Genomic DNA, 21,019 nt, shown 5'->3' on the forward strand with positions numbered 1-21,019 from the left:
AGACTACAGACAACTGCTCTTTTACCAACGAGACTACAGACAACTGCTTCTTTACCAACGCGTCTACGGCAACTGCTCTTTTACCAACGAGACTACAGGGAACTGCTTCTATTACCAACGAGACTACAGGCAACTGCTCTTTTACCAACGAGACTACAGGCAACTGCTTCTTTTACCAACGAGACTACAGGCAACTTCTCTTTTACCAACGAGACTACAGGCAACTGCTCTTTTACCAACGAGACTACAGGCAACTGCTTCTTTTACCAACGAGACTACAGACAACTTCTCTTTTACCAATGAGACTACAGACAACTGCTCTTTTACCAACGAGACAACAGACAACTGCTTCTTTACCAACGAGACTACAGGCAACTGCTCTTTTACCAACGAGACTACAGGCAACTGCTTCTTTTACCAACGAGACTACAGGCAGCTTCTCTTTTACCAACGAGACTACAGGCAACTGCATCTTTTACCAACGAGACTACAGGCAACTTCTCTTTTACCAACGAGACTACAGGCAACTGCTCTTTTACCAATGAGTCTACAGGCAACTGCTCTTTTACAAACGAGTCTACAGGCAATTGCTCTTTTACAAACGAGTCTACAGGCAACTGCTCTTTTACCAACGAATCTACAGGCAACTGCTTCTTTTACCAACGAGTCTACAGGCAACTGCTCTTTTACCAACGAGACTAAAGGCAACTGCTCTTTTACCAACGAGTCTATAGGCGATTGCTCTTTTACCAACGAGTCTACAGGCATCTGCTCTTTTACAAACGAGTCTACAGGCAACTGCTCTTTTACAAACGAGTCTACAGGCAACTGCTCTTTTACCGACGAGTCTACAGGCAAGTGCTTCTTTTACCAACGAGTCTACAGGCCACTGCTCTATTACCAACGAGACTAAAGGCAACTGCTCTTTTACCAACGAGTCTACAGGCAACTGCTCTTTTAACAACGAGTCTACAGGCAATTCTGCTCTTTTACCAACGAGTCTACAGGCGATTGCTTCTTTTACCAACGAGTCTACAGGCAATTGCTCTTTTACCAGCGAGTCTACAGGCAACTGCTCTTTTACCAACGAGACTACAGGCAACTGCTCTTTAACCAACGAGACTACAGGCAACTGCTTCTTTTACCAACGAGACTACAGGCAACTTCTCTTTTACCAATGAGACTACAGACAACTGCTGTTTTACCAACGAGACTACAGACAACTGCTTCTTTACCAACGAGACTACAGGCAACTGCTCTTTTACCAACGAGACTACAGGCAACTGCTTCTTTTACCAACGAGACTACAGGCAGCTTCTCTTTTACCAACGAGACTACAGGCAACTGCATCTTTTACCAACGAGACTACAGGCAACTTCTCTTTTACCAACGAGACTACAGGCAACTGCTCTTTTACCAATGAGTCTACAGGCAACTGCTCTTTTACAAACGAGTCTACAGGCAATTGCTCTTTTACAAACGAGTCTACAGGCAACTGCTCTTTTACCAACGAATCTACAGGCAACTGCTTCTTTTACCAACGAGTCTACAGGCAACTGCTCTTTTACCAACGAGACTAAAGGCAACTGCTCTTTTACCAACGAGTCTATAGGCGATTGCTCTTTTACCAACGAGTCTACAGGCAACTGCTCTTTTACAAACGAGTCTACAGGCAACTGCTCTTTTACAAACGAGTCTACAGGCAACTGCTCTTTTACCGACGAGTCTACAAGCAAGTGCTTCTTTTACCAACGAGTCTACAGGCCACTGCTCTATTACCAACGAGACTACAGGCAACTGCTCTTTTACCAACGGGTCTACAGGCATCTGCTTCTTTACAAAAAAGCACTGCCACAGTAAATTAGCCACGTTGATCAGTAAGTGAATCAATCGTGATCTTTGAAATCTATTATCAGTTACCCTAAACTGGAACGAAAGATTTAACCCTCTCCGAAACACAATCACTTCTAGCCTTTGAATTCTTGTATCATCCCCCCCCCCCACACTTTACACACACACACACACATCATCAAAATGGCCATAGCTAAAATCCTCGACACAAAATCGAAGACTCTTCAGAGGCACACCTTCTTCGCCGAAAGCATTTACGAGTAGTCTACTGCAAAATACACGGAAGCAATGTCTACTAAAATAAGTTAGATTCCAAATATTGCTGTTGAAAGTTACACACAAAACGAGTTTAAATACCGCTTTAAAAACGAATGTATAATATTGTATTATCGATAAAAAATTACGCATATTTGTGAATCATCCAGTACGGGTGGGAGTATTAATGCTGCGTTATTACTCTTTAAATATGTTCTTGCACATGATTAGTAATTTAAACGATTGAAATCTTAGATTCGCTTCTGAATTTTCTTTTTCTGTGTTCTTAATGGTTCGTCAAGGATGGTTGATTTCATCTGCTTCTGGGGGCATGGAAACAAACTGCCAAGTGGTTCGGATGAAATTTCTGTTTCAACTTTCCCTCTTGTTGTTTCCCCTTTCTTAGTCTACGTCACTGAGATTATGTGGTCAAAGGGAAGTAACCTTAAAATGTATATCTTTTTTCAAAGTAAATCTCGGTTGATACTGTTAGAAGTATATATCTAATGTAAAGGAACATCTTGTTTTGTATTTGATCTCTAGCACAATATATCCCCTCCCCCCCCCCCCAAAAAAAAATGCTCTCCACAATCAGATTCTCATATACAGGGTCGGACTGTGTGTCAAAATCGGCTGGCCATTTCTATATTATGCAGCCCACGAATTGCATGCCGTATGATGGGCATCCCATCACATCTGTCATCAAAAGCATTGTGTAAGACTTATTAACGTGTCCAGAGTATTTTGCTATATAAATAATAGGTTGGTGATTTTGAAACAACATAATAGGATCCATTACTAAATGAATTAAGTATAACACTTCCAATGGTGAATCTGTTATTATAAACAAATAAATTTCTGCTAACATATTGTAATAACTGAAAGGAGGCAACTCAACGAGGCAACGATATTTATTTACATGGCGACAACACACTACACATAACAACGTCTGCCTTGAGTACAGCATCTTCAACAGCTCTAGACTTGGGGGGAAATCGTTGTCTCTTCTCATGTCTACATCCTAGTGACCACTACAGCCACATAGGTTGCAGTAACCTAAGACCGGCGCTGGCTCCTCTAGATCCCCTTGCTGGCAATAGCGGGGAGTCTACAATTTGTCTACTAACTCCAGGAAGAACCTATTCTAGGGCACAATAAACGTCTTCCGAAAGAATGAAGGGTCAGAATGTAATAAAGATTATGTACACACACACATACATACACAATTTTTTTTCGCAAGGGGGGGGGGGGGAGGAAAAATTCCCCCGCCCCCACACTCACCCCAAGAAAAAAATCCTGGCTACGCCCATGATATTTACTACATGGAAATTAAAAAGGCAATTTGTACATTATTTTTTGAATTTCGGGATTTTCAGGTCGCCCCTGAGTCCAGCCAACTCTAACGGGTACCTGATTTGAGTTGGAAAGAAAAAGGCGTTGTTCTGCTCGTCACCAAAGAAACAGAATAACCTTAATAGCATCTGCCCTAGAGAAGGCAAGCTTTGAAAGGGGGAATTTTACTTTACTCACAAGGTCGGATACTGCTTTCTCAATAGCTTGGAAACCTAGCTTGACTGTCTTCAACATACAGCTGCCTACACACAACAGAAAGTAAAGTCATTTGTTTTTTTTTTGTTGTTGTTTTTTCACAAGGATAAGTCTGAGGAATTTCCTCGCACCAAAATGATTGCCTTTGGCGTACGATCGTTCCCATACGGGATACGGGTCTTGTCAAGCGTAGCTGTTTTGTTTTTTTTGTAAAAGAATTATTTATTGGCACATCTTGGACAAAACATTGGACCACGTTACGAGGGATGAAATAAAACACGAAAGTAATCAAGGACATCATCAATGTGTAATTTGTCTGAATGAAATGTCGGCGTCAAAATCTGCTACCAATATTCAAGTTTTATGAGAATAACATTACATTATCATTAAAGCAAAAAAAAAATAAAAAATAAAATAAAAATGTTTAAACATGAAAACATAGATGACATATCTAACCTTATTTCATTCTCATAGCTTATAACAAGTATTGAGAAATGACCTCTATAGTCTCAGCTAATACATGCTTAAGATACACAATTTGGAATATATATCTAGTTGTAGGCCTTTTTCAGACTACTAAATATTATAGGACTCACATATTTTAAATTCTATTCTAGAATCTCAATATCTGAAAAGTAATCAATTAAAATCTACTAGACCTTAAAATTGATATTAATAAAACAATTGATATCATTTTAAAAAATAAAATGTAATATTATCAGATATTAAACTAACTGTCCAGTACATCGGCTGCTTCGAACTGAAAATAAATTCAAAGCCCAAGTAACACTTAATTACAGCGTCAAGTAAAAATAAAATGCGTGATTAGACTTGCGAGACCTAGGTCAGTTCAGGTTTCTCCACGACATCAATAGCGTAGATTTCAATTAAACAGAAGTCTCGCTCCAAATGAAGGATGCCTTGCGACTGTCTGAGGACGTAGGTAAAGGCCGCGGAGATTCTGCGCCCTCGTTCTTGACAGGAAGGGTAGATTTCGCATTTTCATAGGAATTTCTCAAAGCAGAGGACGAGTGGTTACTCCTTCTGCTGCTTAATATGTTAGTCAATGATGCATAAAGAGACCTTTTCTCTTGATACACAAACACCCTGAGACGAATAGCTTCCTGCACCTAAAGCAATAATAGTTGTTATTTAGTGATTACGTTAATAATTATAATAATTAATAACAATGAATTTTGTTTCCCTTTAACGAAACTCGACCCTGGCAGCGCCAGAGAATGACTACTTCATCGTTTCTGATATAATAACAATAATAACAATCTGTATTATATCCATAAGGAAAGTTGTCTTACGAGGTGTGCATTACAGCAAACCAAACATGAGTAGTATAGACAACTAAACTATACATTCACATGTTGCAGCGTAAGAGTGTTGGATGTTCACGTACATCCTTATCTTGTACTTATCTTATAAAATACGGACGTTAAGATGATGAAGCCCTATGCGCGTCCCTAGGTCAATCTAGCCATGCAGGAAAAACACTCAGAAAAGATGATTTTGAAAAAAAAAATCAATTTTTAGTTTTTTACATGTTTCAAATAGTTCAACATGTTTTCAACGCATTTTACTCAATGAAGACATAGAAAAATATTATTTAATATGTAAAAAAAAAATGCATTTATTAATGGTCACCTTTTCATAATAAGAGCTGAAAATGACCAAAATACTCATTTTGTTTACTTAATTGACATAAACAATGATTAAAGGGAGCCCGCCATGTTTGGCTTCATTGGAAGGCGCGTCCTTTTTTCTATAAATAGAAATCCAATAAAAATTAATTATGTAAGTTTGAACTTTCCTAGGTGTTATAATAAATAAACAACTGTCATGGAATCTACACATTGATGAAACTATTAAAAAAAACAACAAAGTATTGGGTTTATTAAAAGAAATTTCTACAAATCAAATAAGAACATAAAACTAAATACATGAGTTTCTTAACTATAAAAAGAACTGCTTAGACCTATATGTATCTTCTGTTTACAGACAAGAATAATACGATCGGTTCAAGGGATTTTTTTTCTCTTATACGATTGGTTGTCGATGGACGCTTGACCACAGCTGAAGTGAAGACATCCTTCGTGTGTAGATTAGAATCTATACATTGGTTTAATTCTTTTTACATTTTTTGATCTAATTATTTGTTTAGATTAAATCATTTTATAACAAGGAATCATGTAGCACCAGGGACGAGGGAGCATTTGTGTCCTAGCACATGGAACTAAGAATGTGCCTTTGTGACACTATGTATCTTTCTGAGTAGTTGAATAGTTGTTTTGTTTTATTATTCTAAGATTATGGTTCAGTGTTTTATGTAGGCTATAATTCTGTGGTTGCTTTTGAGTCTTCAATCCTAAAAGCTTTCTAAATTTAGTGATTTTACTAGTCTATGGTTTTTTATTTAAGGTGTTACTCTAGTCAAATGTGAATATTCGTTTGTTATGAATATCACTGTTCTATTTTGTGTCTGTTCTAGTTTCTTAATGTTTTCTTGAGCTGAGGGGTCCCAAACGGAGGATGCATATTTATTATTGGCCTAACCAAGGTTAAATAACATTTTAGTTTTCTGTTCTTATTTGATTTGTAGAAATTTCTAAACCCAATACTTTGTTGTTCTTTTTTAATAGTTTCATCAATGTGTAGATTCCATGAAAAGTTGTTTATTTATTATAACACCTAGGAATTTAGCGTTTTTGGTCTGTGTTACTGGTTAACCATGAATAAGTAAAGTGGTATTTATTTGTTGTTTTTTTTTGTTACTCTTAACAACTGACATTTTTCTAGGTGGAAAGACATTCTCCAATTTGAGTACATCCTTTGTAATTCATCAAATTCTCTTTGTAAGATTTCTGTCTCTTGGGTTGTTTTTATTGTTCTATATATTATGCGATCGTCTGCAAATAATCTGACTTTTGTTCCTAAATTAGTGCAATTTGGTAAATCATGTAAATTAAAAATAGTAATGGACCTAAGACTGTTCATTATGGTACACAAGAGCTTATTGTTATCGGTGTTGATTTAGAGCCATTTATTATTACAGTTTGTTCTCTCCCTATCAGAAAATCTTTAATCCACTGATGCAATGGACCATCAATGCCAAAATATTTTTAAAGCAAGCTATTGTGGTGAACTTTGTCAAAGCCTTAGAAAAATGTAATAAGATAGCATTTATTTGCTCAATATTATCTAAACCTTTTGAATTAGTCCTATTAGTTGTGTTTTACATGATTTATATTTCCTAAAGCTTTGTCGGTATGGTAAAATACTTAATAGGTTTGCTATGTGTTATTTCATATTAAGAGTAGATACAAAAATATTTTAAATATGAATTATGAACAGAGTAAAAGATACAAATGTTACTTATGCAAAACAAAGATTCAACGGATAAGCAATGACTTGAATTTCTTAAAATGCTAAGACTACTATTTAGCTCGGATGGTACTCTGGGTACATTAATAAAGATAATCGATATAATCTTTGTGAAAAAAACATTTAAATTTCTTTTGAAAAAAAAAAAGCAAACCGTGCTTATATTACGTGTAATAGTCATCAATTTAGTGTTCTAGTGCTCTGTCTCCCACTCACCTCGTTGTTCAGAAAGCAATAGAATGTAGCCACCAAAATACCCTGAAAAAAAATAACGTAAATTGAATCAATTGTCACAAATATAGACGCCAGTTGATTCGATATATGACACTCGTTACATTGTTTCACAACCAATATAGACGTCAGTTGATTCGATATATGACACTCGTTACATTGTTTCACAACCAATATAGATGCAATAAAATTGATAACTTTTTGCTCATTATGTAAAATTTGATTTATATTATTCATTAAAAAATTGCAGTATTTTTGACAACTTCTAACAAAATAAAAGAAATATGACCAAAAAAAAAAAAAAACAAGTAAAAAAAAACTTTTAAAAAATCAAATGTTATCAAAGGGGATTTTTTTCCCTTATTCGATATCAAACAAAAGAGTTTATTCCTAATAATTAATAGACTAATTGGTTGTTTTAATTGAATCCTGTTTTGTTTGGTACAATATAAACTTTTGTAAAGTTTCAACTTGATTCCCGAGTGAGTGGAAGAAATAACGTGTTAAACTATCTAAGAGGACAAAACCCCATTTACTTTGTCATATCTCATAATACTGAAGTATTAATTTTCCAAATTAATTGACTAATTGGTTCATTCTTTTTATTGATTCATATTGTGCTAGGTGCAATATATTGTGTGATTGTGTAAAGTTTCATCTTAATCCGAGCACGAGTGTGGGAGAAATAACGTGTACACTAATTTAAAGGGACAAAACCCGATATATTTTACCATAACTGTAAATAACGAAGAATTATTTTTCTTTGTTCTTATTAAAAAAATAATTATTAACAATAGTTAATTGACTAATTGCTTAAATTGTTTATTGAATCATGTATTATCTTTGTCAGTGAATAACTGTGGAAACAAAATCAACTTGATCTGAAAATGGTAATTGGAGAAATAACGTGTTCGAATTTTTTACCATACAGAGTGAGTTTTTATTAGCTTTGTAAAAACAAGATTATCGAGAACAGCTGATATTTGTTTCATTTTAATACCCATGCACACAACTGATATTTTAATTCTAAAAAAAAAAAAAAAAACTAAACAGAAACATTTCATTTATTATTAAGTCGGCATACTGACCTGAATGCCCTGTAGAAAATTACGTGTGACGGACAAAAATACTTCTACCGTAGAACTAAGAAACTCTAAAGGGTAGGTCAAAATTAAGTGTAGACCAAGCAAGGGAAGTAATATCACGATAGCCCGTGTAGCTTTGCTGAAATAAGAACAGAAAAAGAAATTTCAAAATTAATTTTGTGTTATTATAGGGAAAAGTGGTCGAGAGGCTAAGTGCTCTTGAACTTTGAGGGGGATCGAGGTTCGACACTCGACTCGGGCAGAGTTTCTCGAGCGCATAAAGGCACTACGGAAATTCTTCTCCACTGGCCCAAAAATGAGACTGGACCATAGCTCTCTGAGCTTGCTATAAGCATGAAAGTAGCGCTATATAAAAGCTATAATTTATTTTTGTCTCCAGTAACTAATGACGTATATAGATAGAGTAGTCCCCCTTCAGACCTTACGATCTATACGGCAGATAATGTAATGGTCATCTGTTGCTACGGCCGACGGGTTACGAAGGCGCCATATGACCTTTGCAACGACCAAACTCTTTACTTTCCACAATAACTGTCAAGTAACTTTAGAGATGGTTGGACTCAAAAGCGCTGGTATAATCCCGAAATTAAAAAATCCCAATTTTTACCGAGATGGTAACCGTGAACACGTCTGTTTAGAAGCCAAGCTCTTGACCACTCTACGAATACAATCCCAATGAGGTATATATATTATCCTTATATTTGTTTATGTGTTACTGTGCTACCTATTTGTACCAAGCTTCTATAGCAACTCCCTCTATCTGTCTGGTCAAAAGTTGGAACATGTCTTCCGTTTGCCCCCCTACTCGGATCAAGTTCAAATTTTGCAAAATTTTTTATTCGACCTGACAGGACACGGAGCGATCAAAATAAAATATTTAAACAATTAGTTTGTTAATTGACGGTGATTAATTATTTTGTTTGATTTCGAAATAATGGGAATAAATGCATAATTATTCATAGTCGATAACAATACTTGAATTAATAAAAAAAAAATCAAACAGTTAATCATTTAGTACTAGTTAATTGATGTTGTTTATAGTGCAGAAAGGGGGCTAAACCCTGTACATTTTAGATAAATGTTAGTAATTAGCGGTTATCTTAAAAATGTATTTATTTCCATTGCTTGTTTGTAGCCTTTATTTAAAAAAAAAATTGTTATAAAGAAAAAAGGGATAATAGAGATTGTTTGATTTACACATTTGGGTGCCCAAGGCGGGTCACACATTGTGTTAGAAATGTGTAAAAGGGCTATGTGCTGATCAACTTGAATGGCCAAGTAAATATTGTTTTTAAAAACTGAGTACGTAATATATGTGCGTTCCAAATGCATTTGTTTCCCTTTTATACAAAGCTTATGAGATAGTTCAATAAATCATCACTTGATATCAACAACTTGATGTGGCAGATTAACGTGAACTGACTTCTTGCCAACTATGTAATATTCAGATTCAAATCAGTCTCGTCAGTTTTATAAACAAGCTAAACATTTTTAAAATTCTTAAAAAGAAACAGCTTATATTAAGTGTAATTGTATTGATTAGTTTGGATTAGTCATGCGATTACATTTTTATTAGATCTAGACTGACAACAATAAATCTGTGTGATTAGAAATATTTTTTATGAATTATATTTGTTTAACTCAATTTCACACTTTTAGCTTTCTCAATGCGCTATGATCGAATAAGTTGTCTGGACCAGTTGTGCAAGAGGGGGGGGGGAGTAGGGGGTTTCAGCGTGAATGTTACACCGAGATCATTTTTCAACTGCATAATAAAAGTTTTTTCACTCAGGGGTCAAGCCTCCCCAAGGGGAATAATTCAATTTATACCACCACATCTTTGAAGTACGATTTATTTCTCTTATTTGATGCCAATCAAAATAATTAATTACCAATAGTTAATTAACTAAATCGTACATTTTCTTTTATTGATTCTTGTTTTGTCAGGTACAAGAAATAATTGTGCAAAATTTCAACATGTTCCGAGATTGAGTGTGGGAGGAATAACATGCACAGATTTTGTTACCAGACAGACAGACAGACAGACGGAGTGTGTTAATACAAGCTTTTTAAAAACAAACATCGGCTAAGAGATTCAATACTGAATATCGCATGTTTCTAACAATAGCAACAAGTGTGGCTTCGAACAAGCGAAGTTTTCCCAAAATAAATTTGATCAAGAATCATTTAATATCAACGATGTGAGTGGCTCCATGTTTCATTCATTTTGTTCATTTGGCGGGGAAAAAAATAATCAGGATAGAGTAATTGATAGTTTTGCCAGCAAGAAAGTTCATTTTTAGTATCTTTTTGTCAAAATAGATTTTTATGTTTTACGAATGAGCAATATTTGAACAATGACTACACATTATTTAGGGAACACAAAAGATATGTTACTGTATTAGTTCGCTGATGCACAGATTATCCTATATCCTAGCTACACCACTGGCTCAGATCTATATAATCCGAATCTTGTATCATTAAACACATCAAGAGATTCTAGGGAAATGAAACCTGACTTACCGGAATTGTTGTGTTTCTATTGATGTAGATTCTCGCAGTTTATGACAGAGGATCCACACCACAATAGCTACAATTATTACATTGATCTAAATTGAAAAGATTTGATCAATTAATAATGGAAGAGACATAGAAGGTTTCCACTGTTTTTGTAATAGTGTAATTAAACAAAGAATGAAAGTGATTAAAATATATCAAGAAATTCAATCATGGTTTGTGTGTATTGATTACGTGATTAATCATTTAAATGATATTTTTTTATAAATTTGTGAACATTTATAGAATAAAACTGGAAGATAATAGAAGCGACAATGAAAAGTGAGTCTCGACCTGATTCAACAATCTCCTCAGCACAGATGAATTCATCTTTCTTCTCCCTATGAGACTCACATACAAATGTGAAGCTTTATGCTAGAATACAAAATTACGTACACATCTTACATATATAAAGGTAGCACTAGCTACCAAATTTTATTGACAGAGAATTGTGAATTAAATATAATGGACTGCACTGACCAGGGTACCAAAGATTGACTCTCCTATATGACAACTCTGCACCAACACAGTACCTAGCAAACAGGGTTCGATTTTAACTCTCAACAGAACAATTGGACAGTTTAAAAAAAGACATGGGCCTCAGTCAAAAGTCTCGCTCCTCTACCACCAAAATCAAGCCACCATAACAGGAAGACGGAAATGTCTCTCCAAAAAAGTTCTCCACAGTCATATGACAAAGTGTTCTATAACAGACATGTCAAACACGGCGTTCGGGGGCCGCATGCGGCCCGCGACCACTTTGCATGTGGCCCGCTTGGCCACCTCAAAAATTATCAAAATAATGTTTTAAACTGATACGCTGGAAAATAAGAGATGGCAAGCTACTTGAATGTCAGTATTTGTTACACCGAGATTGAGTCTGCAGTGAAAGCCAGCTACATTTTGTCAAACTTAATTGCAAGCCATAGCAAATCATTTAGTGAAGGGGATTTTATGAAGGAGTGTGCCGAATTAATTTTTCCAGAAAAGGTGAAAGTATTCAAAGCAATAGCGTTAACTAGGAACACTGTGACAGATTGAATAAATGACACGTCAGTCAGCTTGCGTGAACAATTAAAGAACAAAGTAGTTTATTTTGAATTCTTTTCGTTAGCCCTAGATGAGTCCACTGATGTAACGGGTGTACTTTAGCTCTGTTGTATGTTTAGCACCACAACAAGCGAGGATGTTTTTGAGAAATAACAGGTGGGGATATTCCAGTACAATTTACCTTTGGTAAATCTAGCTAGTCTAGCAACGGATGGCGCACCAATCATTATGAAATGGTTATGATGCAAAAATAAGAGAGACTAATGCTAATTTTAAATATGCTAATTTTCAGTGCATCATTCACCAAGAAACATTACGCACAAAGCAATTACAATTGTAACATGTCATAAGACCGGTTTCAGCCTCTATCAATTTTATTCGTGCCTGTGGCATAAATCATCGCCAATGTTCAATGACATTGGACACGAAGTGTGACGGCTCTCTTGTCATAAAGTATGAAAGAGATTTTGTGCATTGTATTGTTTCTGAACATGAAAGGTGAACCTGTTGAACATTTCCAAACTGACGAATGGGTTCAGAATTTGGCATTTGCAGTTGATCTCACTGGTCACCTGCGAGACTTTAACTTGAGACTTCAAAGAAAAGACAAAATTGTCACAACTGATGTGATCATGTGAAGTGCTTTCAAGCAAAGTTACGACTGTGGATAAATGAAATATGAAGAGAAAACCTTGTTCACTTATCAACGTGTCAGGAACTAAAAAGATTAAATACGGCTGCAACATTTGGTAAATATGTCCTACATCTGGAAATGTTAGTAGATGCTTTCAATGACCGTTTTCGTGACTTCGTTTCATTCGAGCAAGAATTTTCGTTGTTTTAATCTCCATCCATTTTCGTTTGCTCCTGAAAATGCTGCTGGTAATGTGCAACTAGAGCGGATAGAATAGCAGTCTGATTCTTTGTGGAAAGCGAAGTCTATAGAAGTGGCTGTACCAAAGTTTTACAGTTACTTACCTGAACGTTACGGTGAATTGCGGAAATTCGCAGCCAGAATTCTAGCAATGTTTGCAAGCACTTATCTCTGTGACTGTGAGCAGTTCTTTTCTATAATGAAAGCTACAAATCACCTCACCGTTTGAGATTATCTGATCAAAATTAGTCATCAGTGATGCTAGTGTCAGTGGCAAACAAACTTCAACATGACATTAATAAACTTGTATCCCAGAATAGATGTCAAGCATCAGGACAAAGACAAAATGGCGTAATTATAGTAACTTTTAATGACGAATTTTTACTACAAATTTAGCTAACTAAGGGACAGGTATGCCATTAATTATTGTATTCTATTGTATTGTTTCTAATTTACATAAAACTAGTGGAATGTTTTACAACTGATTTTTGGCTGCTGCCCCTCAGGTCATTGTTAGCATTTACACCTTAACTAGTTTGACATGCTTGTTCTACAAGATGAACCATAGTCGGAAGAAGGCCAACATTGGTTCTAGGTATCGAATCTGACAAATCTCTTCAATCTTTCAAAGTATTTTATAAATTTATCCTCGGAAAAGTAAGTTCAAGATCACATTTGACTTTCTACTGAATTGGATACACAATGATCTTACTGATTGCGCTTCAAAATCTTTTGAAAGGAAAATGGCGGGGACCCACCTGTCAGACAGAACAGTGTACACCATTGATGCTCAACCCAATTCGACTTGCGGGCCATTTTAGGTCTCGACACTCTTGTCGGGCCATATGACCGAACATGTTCAAAAACGAAATGAAATTGAGCTGAAACAATTGTATGAGAAACTTGTGGACCTAGTACTTACATTAAATAAAGGAATAGTGGAAGTTTATCTTTTTTTTTTTAACTCGTCGGAAAGCAGCTTCACTTCTCTAATTCAAATGTAGCAACATTTTAGCTAGCTTTACCAACGACTCATTTTTATGTTATTGTTGTTTTTTAAACAGCCAAATTTTCTTTATAAAACAAATACTTTGTCTTAATATGTTCCACCAACAAGTCAAGATCCGTGTCACTTGTCCGGGTAGATGAAGCATTCAGAGTCCACTTGTAGTTTCTTCGACTCTCCCTTTGCCCGTTTCGTAAACGTACAAATGTTAAATGTCATGGTACCAAGCCATCAGAGGAAATGTCAGGGCCCTAAGTTAGGTAAGAATACATTTTTCAACCTTTAAAAAAAATGGGGTGGGGATGTATTTTCTACACTTTGTGCTGACGTTTTGGCGGGCCGGATGAAACCACTTCGCGGGCCGGATCTGGCCCGCGGGCCGTATCTTGGGCATCACTGGTGTACACTGTTCTCATTCAGACTCAATCAGGTCTAGAGTTCCGAAGGCTCAACTCTACCATTACAGTTTAAGAAGAAGAAGCCTCCTATGAAGTAGATGTCATTTTATCAAACATTTAGTCAGGGCAATGCTGCTGTAGGAAGTGTTCCTGAACCCGTTAGGACACTTTCTACAGGTTCTATTAGTTTGTGAAAGCAAAGAAAGTTGATCGTTTTACTGACCACATGACACCCTCGTTATACTGACCACATGACACCTTCGTTATACTGACCACATGACACCTTCGTTATACTGACCACATGCCACCCTCGTTAACAGTCGGTCTTTGGGAAATATCATTATCTGTCTTTCTAAATTGTTAAGTCAGACAGAGCTATTTGACTATACTCACAGAAATACAGTACTAGGTTCACGTACCACTAACAGTGTTAAACATGTAAATGCAACAATTGTATAGATTGTGATCGTATTCTTGGACTTCGGTGAAGGTAGCCAACAGCTGGAGGTGGGGAAAGAACAATCAACAATTTTTTTTTCAATATTAAAAAAAAAACTTATCTAGGGGAAACAATCTCAAAAAATCACTGATATTTATATAGAATAAGGCTTGTCCGAAGATTAGTGGGGAATGCAGTATTTCCCGTGGCTGCTGCGAAGCCCCAGCTGAGACCTACATATTTTGACACATCCAGGGCAAGCATATTTATATATATATAATTAGCACTAATTAATTTTAAGAAATTTAGCAAATTTTAGATTGATTTATGTATTGTGGTCAACTATAAATAATTATGCAAATTTCAATTTCATCAGAGAAAAGAAAATGAGAGAATACCAGTGTACACTAAGCCCACACTCAAAGCCACATCTTTCAAGAAGCAGTATTGAGTTCCCTATTTCAATATCAAACAAAATAATTAATTACCAATTATTAATTAACTAATTAGCTAATTTTTTTAATGATTCATGTATTGTTAGGTAGGACAAATAATTGTGGAACGTTCCAACTTGATGCGAGAATGGGTGTTGGAGAAATAACATGTACAAAAATTGTACTAGACATACAGAGTTGATAAACGCTTTGTATAAAATGAAAAAAACCTTGGGCGATATTGACCAAACGTGTTTCTTAAAGGCTAGTTGTTTGCCGTGCAGAAAAAGGTGTTCCACCGGTAAGCCAACACTTTTATAAAATCCAAAATAAATGAAGAAAAGTAAAATTGATTTTATTAGCTTTCCTCGGTAACGGCCAAAAAACATGTATATAACAAGAGCACTGCTTAGCTAAATTATCTTTGCTCTTCCATTTTTATCTTTTGATTTTATTACCAAGCTACTCACTCTGTCTGTCTGTCTGGTAAAAATCTTGTACACGCTATTACTCCTATTTCCCATTCACAAATCACCTTGAAACTTTAGGTGATTAAACATTGTCGATGACAACACACAAATCAATCCGAAAATTAACCAATTATTCCATCCGTTATTCTTAATAAGTTAATTATGTTTTATATGAAAAATGTACTTAATCGGTGGCGTGCGACCATTTGACAATAAACACGAACAGTCACACCCCGACAAACAAGCTAAAAAAAATAACTAACAATAGACTAATATAACAATAACTAACAATAGACTAATATGATAAGATCTTCTATTTTTATACGTACTTGGATAGCTTAGTGGCGAAACAGGCCGGCCTCACATCATGGAGGCTCGGGTTTAAATTTAAAACAAAAAATTGCTTTTGAAAAGTCAGCACTGAAACGTTGTCCCTGGTAACCTCTCCCCCACCCTCCTTACTGGTCCACAAAAGTCATAGTACACTGAACATGCTGAAAGATGCGATAAACGAGTTCCATCCAAAAAGGGGCGCAGTTAGAAATTTTCCATCATTTGGGGGCCTGAGGGCCTGCGATTCGCGTAATATTTAATATTTAATGTAAAAAAAACCACTCATTTGGGGTCACACTTCAAGTGGGGTCCCGGAGGAATTTTCGAATTCTCTCCCCTCCTCCCCCCTTTCCACCCTAGCTACGCCACTGCATCCAAACTATAAAGGTCAACCAAATACCAATAAGATGGTAGAATAAATACACTGACATGACACATTCTAATAGTGCTCTCAGATCACACTCATAAAGGTTAAGTCCACTTATGGGCTGTTATTCTTTCCAGACAACGAATCTTTAACGTATTGTACAGATTTGGTTTAATTTTTGAGTAATTAAAAATTAAATACTTGATTGTTTCAAAATTTGGATGCAATATCACTCGATATAAAAGAGGTAATATGAACAAGAAATTTAAAAAAAACAAAGCTTATATTAAGCATAGTTGTATCAAGTAGTTTGGATCATAATGTCATTAAATGTATAATAGATCTAGACGAACAACAAAAAGCATTTATAAAAATTTTAAAAAGGGGGACGACCCGAAATCGAACTTACGGCTGAAGCCTTTTCAGGCTTCTCATGCCAACATGGTAACCACTCTGCTAGTTGAGAGCTTATAAACATGGAAGATTGTTTCATCTTTTGATTTTATAGTCTCGTCCTATTTTTCATGTTGTGTTGCATATACCACTACTTCAGTCAAGTACAATTTCATTCCCTTGTTCGAGATACCAATACTTAATTAACTTATTGTTATTTTTTTATTGATTCTTGTGATGTTAGGCACATGGGATAACAGTGCCAAATTTCAGCTTGATTCGAGATATAGTGTGGGAGGAATTACGTTTTCAAACTTTTGACCAGACAGACAGACAGACAGAGTGAGTTGATAAAAGCTTTGTAAAAACGTACATATTGTCTGTATCATGATGAGCCTTCAAGACTGCATAAATGGAAGTCACTAAAAACGGACTGCCTACAAAACAGAAAGAAATTGTTGTTTTTACGTATGTTTTCCTCATCAAAGATTTCTGCTCATTATATTGTCCTATGAGTACAAAAACAATTAAAATTAATACACAAAAATATCGAATAATACCTAATTAAATGTTACTTATATTAAAAGAATGGTAGCGGTGGCTGACTGTTTAAGCGCTTGTATATGTATATATGTAAGTGTCGTGCGCGCGTGAAGTTTTCTTTGCATTTAATATTGGTGTTTTAGCGTATAGGAAGTAGTTTCTTTTAGTGCGTTTGTTGTCTAGAATATTGTGTGTGTGTGTGTGTTTACGTCATCCTTAGTTCCCGCAAGAGAGAGAGCTTCTTTTGTGAGCTAGGTAGCTGTCTGGTTGTTTGTTTCCCCCTTGTAAGGGTACGTAAGTACATAGTTGTATTAAGTAGGCTGATCTTTCGGTACGGGTGTCGCTATTGAAAAAGTTCTTTCTTGTAGCGGCATCGCTAGATCTAGGTTTTCTTTTCGTTTCAGGGTGTTAGGCTTTGGGCTATGGGAAAGTGTGTCGCCATTCCGCCCTTGGAGTTTTGCAGTAACTCTTGTTGTTGAGGTGTAGGGAGTTGAGGTTACGTTGGGCGCCGAGATGGAGTGTGAGCGTGAAGGTGTGTTATGGAAACTTATTGGCGTGATATTAGACTAATTATTAATTTAATGATGATTTCAATGATAGTGATGTATATGTAAATATGTTGATAACTTCTAATTAATTATTATTAAATATTGTTCATATTGATAACTGTTGTTATTCACTAACTGTGCAGTTGAATAACTGTTATTCGATGTTCGTATTTTACATGCCATTACCTTTATGTTCTTGGGTTACTCTGTTCAGGCTGGGGATACGGGACCATCATCCCCAACTTAAGCGACTAAAACCCACCTGACAGTAAGTATATATATATATATAAATTCTAAATAACACTAATAAATATTAAATAGTCCAGAAGTGACAGAAGTATTCCAAGAAAATGTGTTCTTCAGTTAGAACTTTTCGACCGTCAAAGAAACGTAACAATTACCGATTCGAAGGTGGTTGTATTTTAACACCAAAGAAACACAATGTGAAAAACAATATCTCTTGAGCTTAGTATCTTAGTCAAATATTACTCTATCCACAAACAAAAATATCCCAAACAAGGTTACAAAGACAGTTTGTGTAGAAACACAAACTCAAAATCGGCCCCCGAAGTGGTCCACCCAGGCAGGCTTCAATATTTTCAGAAAGAACATCCGAATGAAATTATATCAAAGACAAATGAGACATAAGAATGGAGAAAGAAGGTTGACAGATGTTGTGTAGTGCCCCAACGGTCCCGCAGATCAAAGGATAGGTGCAAGTGAATGCAAAGTTAGATGTGAACCTGGCCTAACTAGTTCCCTTTTCAGACCTTGTGGTCTATAGGGCATGTCACAGCTTTCCTTTTTATAACTCTATCAACTTATAACTCGATAGAATCTACCTTAGGTCTCGATACGTCTAGGTGTCCCTGGGTCAGTTCTAGTTAACGAATGGCTAATGTCAGGTACCCATTAGAGCTGGGTGGATTCAGAGGAGCCCAGATTCCACTGTTGAAAATCCCAGTCTTCACCAGGATTCGAACCCGGGACCCCCGGTTTGGAAGCCAAGCGCTTTATCGCTCAACTACCGCGCCTCCCCTGGCCTAACTGAAGCCTTATAATTGATGTGATTGTTTTGAAACGGCTCAATCTCTTATTCGAATTCTGGTACTAAAGGTATATCCCCTTAAAAATATTAAAGAAAATGCAGTTTACTATTCGTTTTAAATTAGGTCTAACTTATAATGCATACTAAATAGAGTATTCTCTTTAAAAAAACTGCTTGCGTGAGGGATTTAAAAATTAGATTTTTTGATTTCAGAAAAAAAAAAAGTAGCCGTTGCATCAGAACTTTGAATGGTCTTAAATATTGTGATGTCGAATTCTTTTCTAGTTTACGAGATCTAAGCGGACGGACAGACGGACAGACATTTCACACTAATAAAAACATCGTCTGAGTAATTGAACAAAACACACAAATGGCTAACGTTACAGGCGATGGCACCTAATGCCCCCCATCCCCCTGGATCCGCCAGTACTATCAGTCTAGGACCGAGTCTAAAAAGTAAAAGTTCCCCTTTCAGACCTTGTGGTCTATAGTGTCAGTGATGTGTGATGTGAAGGTCATCTGTTTCTGTGGGAGAGAGTGTGTCATGAGGCGATCACAACGGCCAACCGCCTTTACTCATAGGCGCCCAAAGATCCCGAAATTTAAAATCCCAGTCTTCACCGGAGTTTTACCGCTTTACCGCTCAGCCATCGCGCCTCCAGGACCAAATGGTCCGATTGAAATGCCTAACCCATTGCGTATTGGTTCCTACTCTCTATACTATTTCTAGCTCTACTCAGATGTATAGAATACATAGTCCTCAACTTACCCCAGCCAAATATAACAAAGTGCCATAACCGCATCATGTATGACTGTAACGCCCAAACCACGCTACAAAACAGGTAAACGCCTTCGACGAACATCCAAAAGTACACGGCCGTGTTGAAAAAGATCATGAAAAAGACAAAGGCTCTACAACCATAATACTGGAAATAGAAAACCAATGGAGCTCTGTAATTGTACGATTATCTATTGCTTAATAAAAATCAAGGTATATAATTAGTGACTTGTGTTAGTTACATCTTGGTTTTATAAAGTCTACATCACTTTATTTATAGTCTACAACCTACATCTCCACTTGTTAAAGTCAGCATACGACTTGTTATGAATGTAGTAACAGTAAAAGTAAATAGTTTCCCTTTCAGAAGTTGTCGTTTATAGGGCAGATGATATAAAGGTCATCTGTTTATGTGGCATACGAGGGTGCCATGTGGCCAGCACAACGACCGACTGCCTTTATTTTTCCCTGGCTAACCTCAGGTGGACGCAGAGGCGCCCAAAGATCCCGACATTAAAAATCGCGGATTTGAACCCGGGACCCTGGTTCGGGAGGCAAGCGCTTTACCGCTCAGCCACCGCTCCTCCTTATGAATGTATGAGAGTAAAAATCATAGTTCAATCTAGAATTGTCCTTGGTCAGAATCAAGGGACTAGTTACACCACTTTCTGCATTATATATTTCTCATTTCTAATAAAACAGTAACACGTGACTCCTCCAAACAGAAAATAAAATCTTTCTCTTTCTCTACACTTATGGTCTAGTTCGACTTAATTCACCCTCGATGCTCGGGTCTCGAACAAGAAAATCCTTTGCCAAACTGGGAGTCGACCACTTAGTGAGGTTGTGAGAGAAAGTCGCCTGAGGTTTGCGGGACATGTTCTCCGACAAAATGAACTCCGTATATTAAGAGTTGCAATAGCTTGGTGGCCAATACGAGGAAAGCGCAAACAGGGGCGTCCTCGTAAAACATGGCGTCACACCTTCATGGAGAACCTCAGAACAGTGAACACCAGGTGGGAGGAGGCTTAAGACATTGCCAATGACAGATCTCTATGGAGACAGCTTGCCACCCATTGTGCCGAACGGCGCGGGAGGACCTAAGTCTAAGTAAGATGCTTTGCCATTGCTTAGTACACTATATTGTTATAAACTATCACTGCTTAATTTAAAAAAATGTTGTCAGTAAAAACTTCAATTCACATGAAAAAGTAAGGGGCCGCAATGGCTTTTAAAGGCGTTTATTTTAAAAACAAAAAAAGCGTGGGGGGAACTTGTGTTCGAATTCATGACTGTAGCCAGTTTGATCCTCCTCAAGCCGACCTACCAACCGCTCTGCTTATGGAAAAGAAAATTATATAGTTGTTCTAACTAGTCGTTGACTTGTAGCACCAAACTGCT

At 36.5% G+C, this 21,019-nt stretch overlaps 1 protein-coding gene and 1 long non-coding RNA gene across 4 annotated transcripts in view; one reads left to right on the plus strand and one right to left on the minus strand.

The window, feature by feature from the left end:
- Positions 1–3,856: 3,856 nt before the first annotated feature.
- LOC106057792 (corticotropin-releasing factor receptor 1-like) overlaps positions 3,857–21,019 on the minus strand; it is a 36,378-nt gene continuing 19,215 nt past the window's right edge. The window contains exons 7-13 of one of the 3 annotated variants that reach the window (XM_056004514.1): positions 19,610–19,766; positions 17,075–17,210; positions 14,685–14,766; positions 10,905–10,990; positions 8,364–8,499; positions 7,261–7,302; positions 3,857–4,784 (exon numbers count right to left, since the gene is read on the minus strand). In XM_056004514.1, the coding sequence (XP_055860489.1) occupies positions 4,542–4,784; positions 7,261–7,302; positions 8,364–8,499; positions 10,905–10,990; positions 14,685–14,766; positions 17,075–17,210; positions 19,610–19,766 (882 nt within the window). In that variant the 3' untranslated portion in view covers positions 3,857–4,541. The remainder of the gene's footprint in view (positions 4,785–7,260; positions 7,303–8,363; positions 8,500–10,904; positions 10,991–14,684; positions 14,767–17,074; positions 17,211–19,609; positions 19,767–21,019) is intronic. The other 2 variants (XM_056004508.1, XM_056004517.1) reach the window with 2 other exon arrangements.
- On the plus strand, positions 17,340–17,904 carry LOC129921772 (uncharacterized). The gene is made up of 2 exons (XR_008773734.1): positions 17,340–17,534; positions 17,649–17,904. It is a non-coding gene; the product is annotated as an uncharacterized LOC129921772 (long non-coding RNA).

This window comes from Biomphalaria glabrata, chromosome 1, assembly GCF_947242115.1.
Source record: "Biomphalaria glabrata chromosome 1, xgBioGlab47.1, whole genome shotgun sequence".
Classification (NCBI taxonomy): Eukaryota; Metazoa; Mollusca; class Gastropoda; family Planorbidae; genus Biomphalaria; species Biomphalaria glabrata.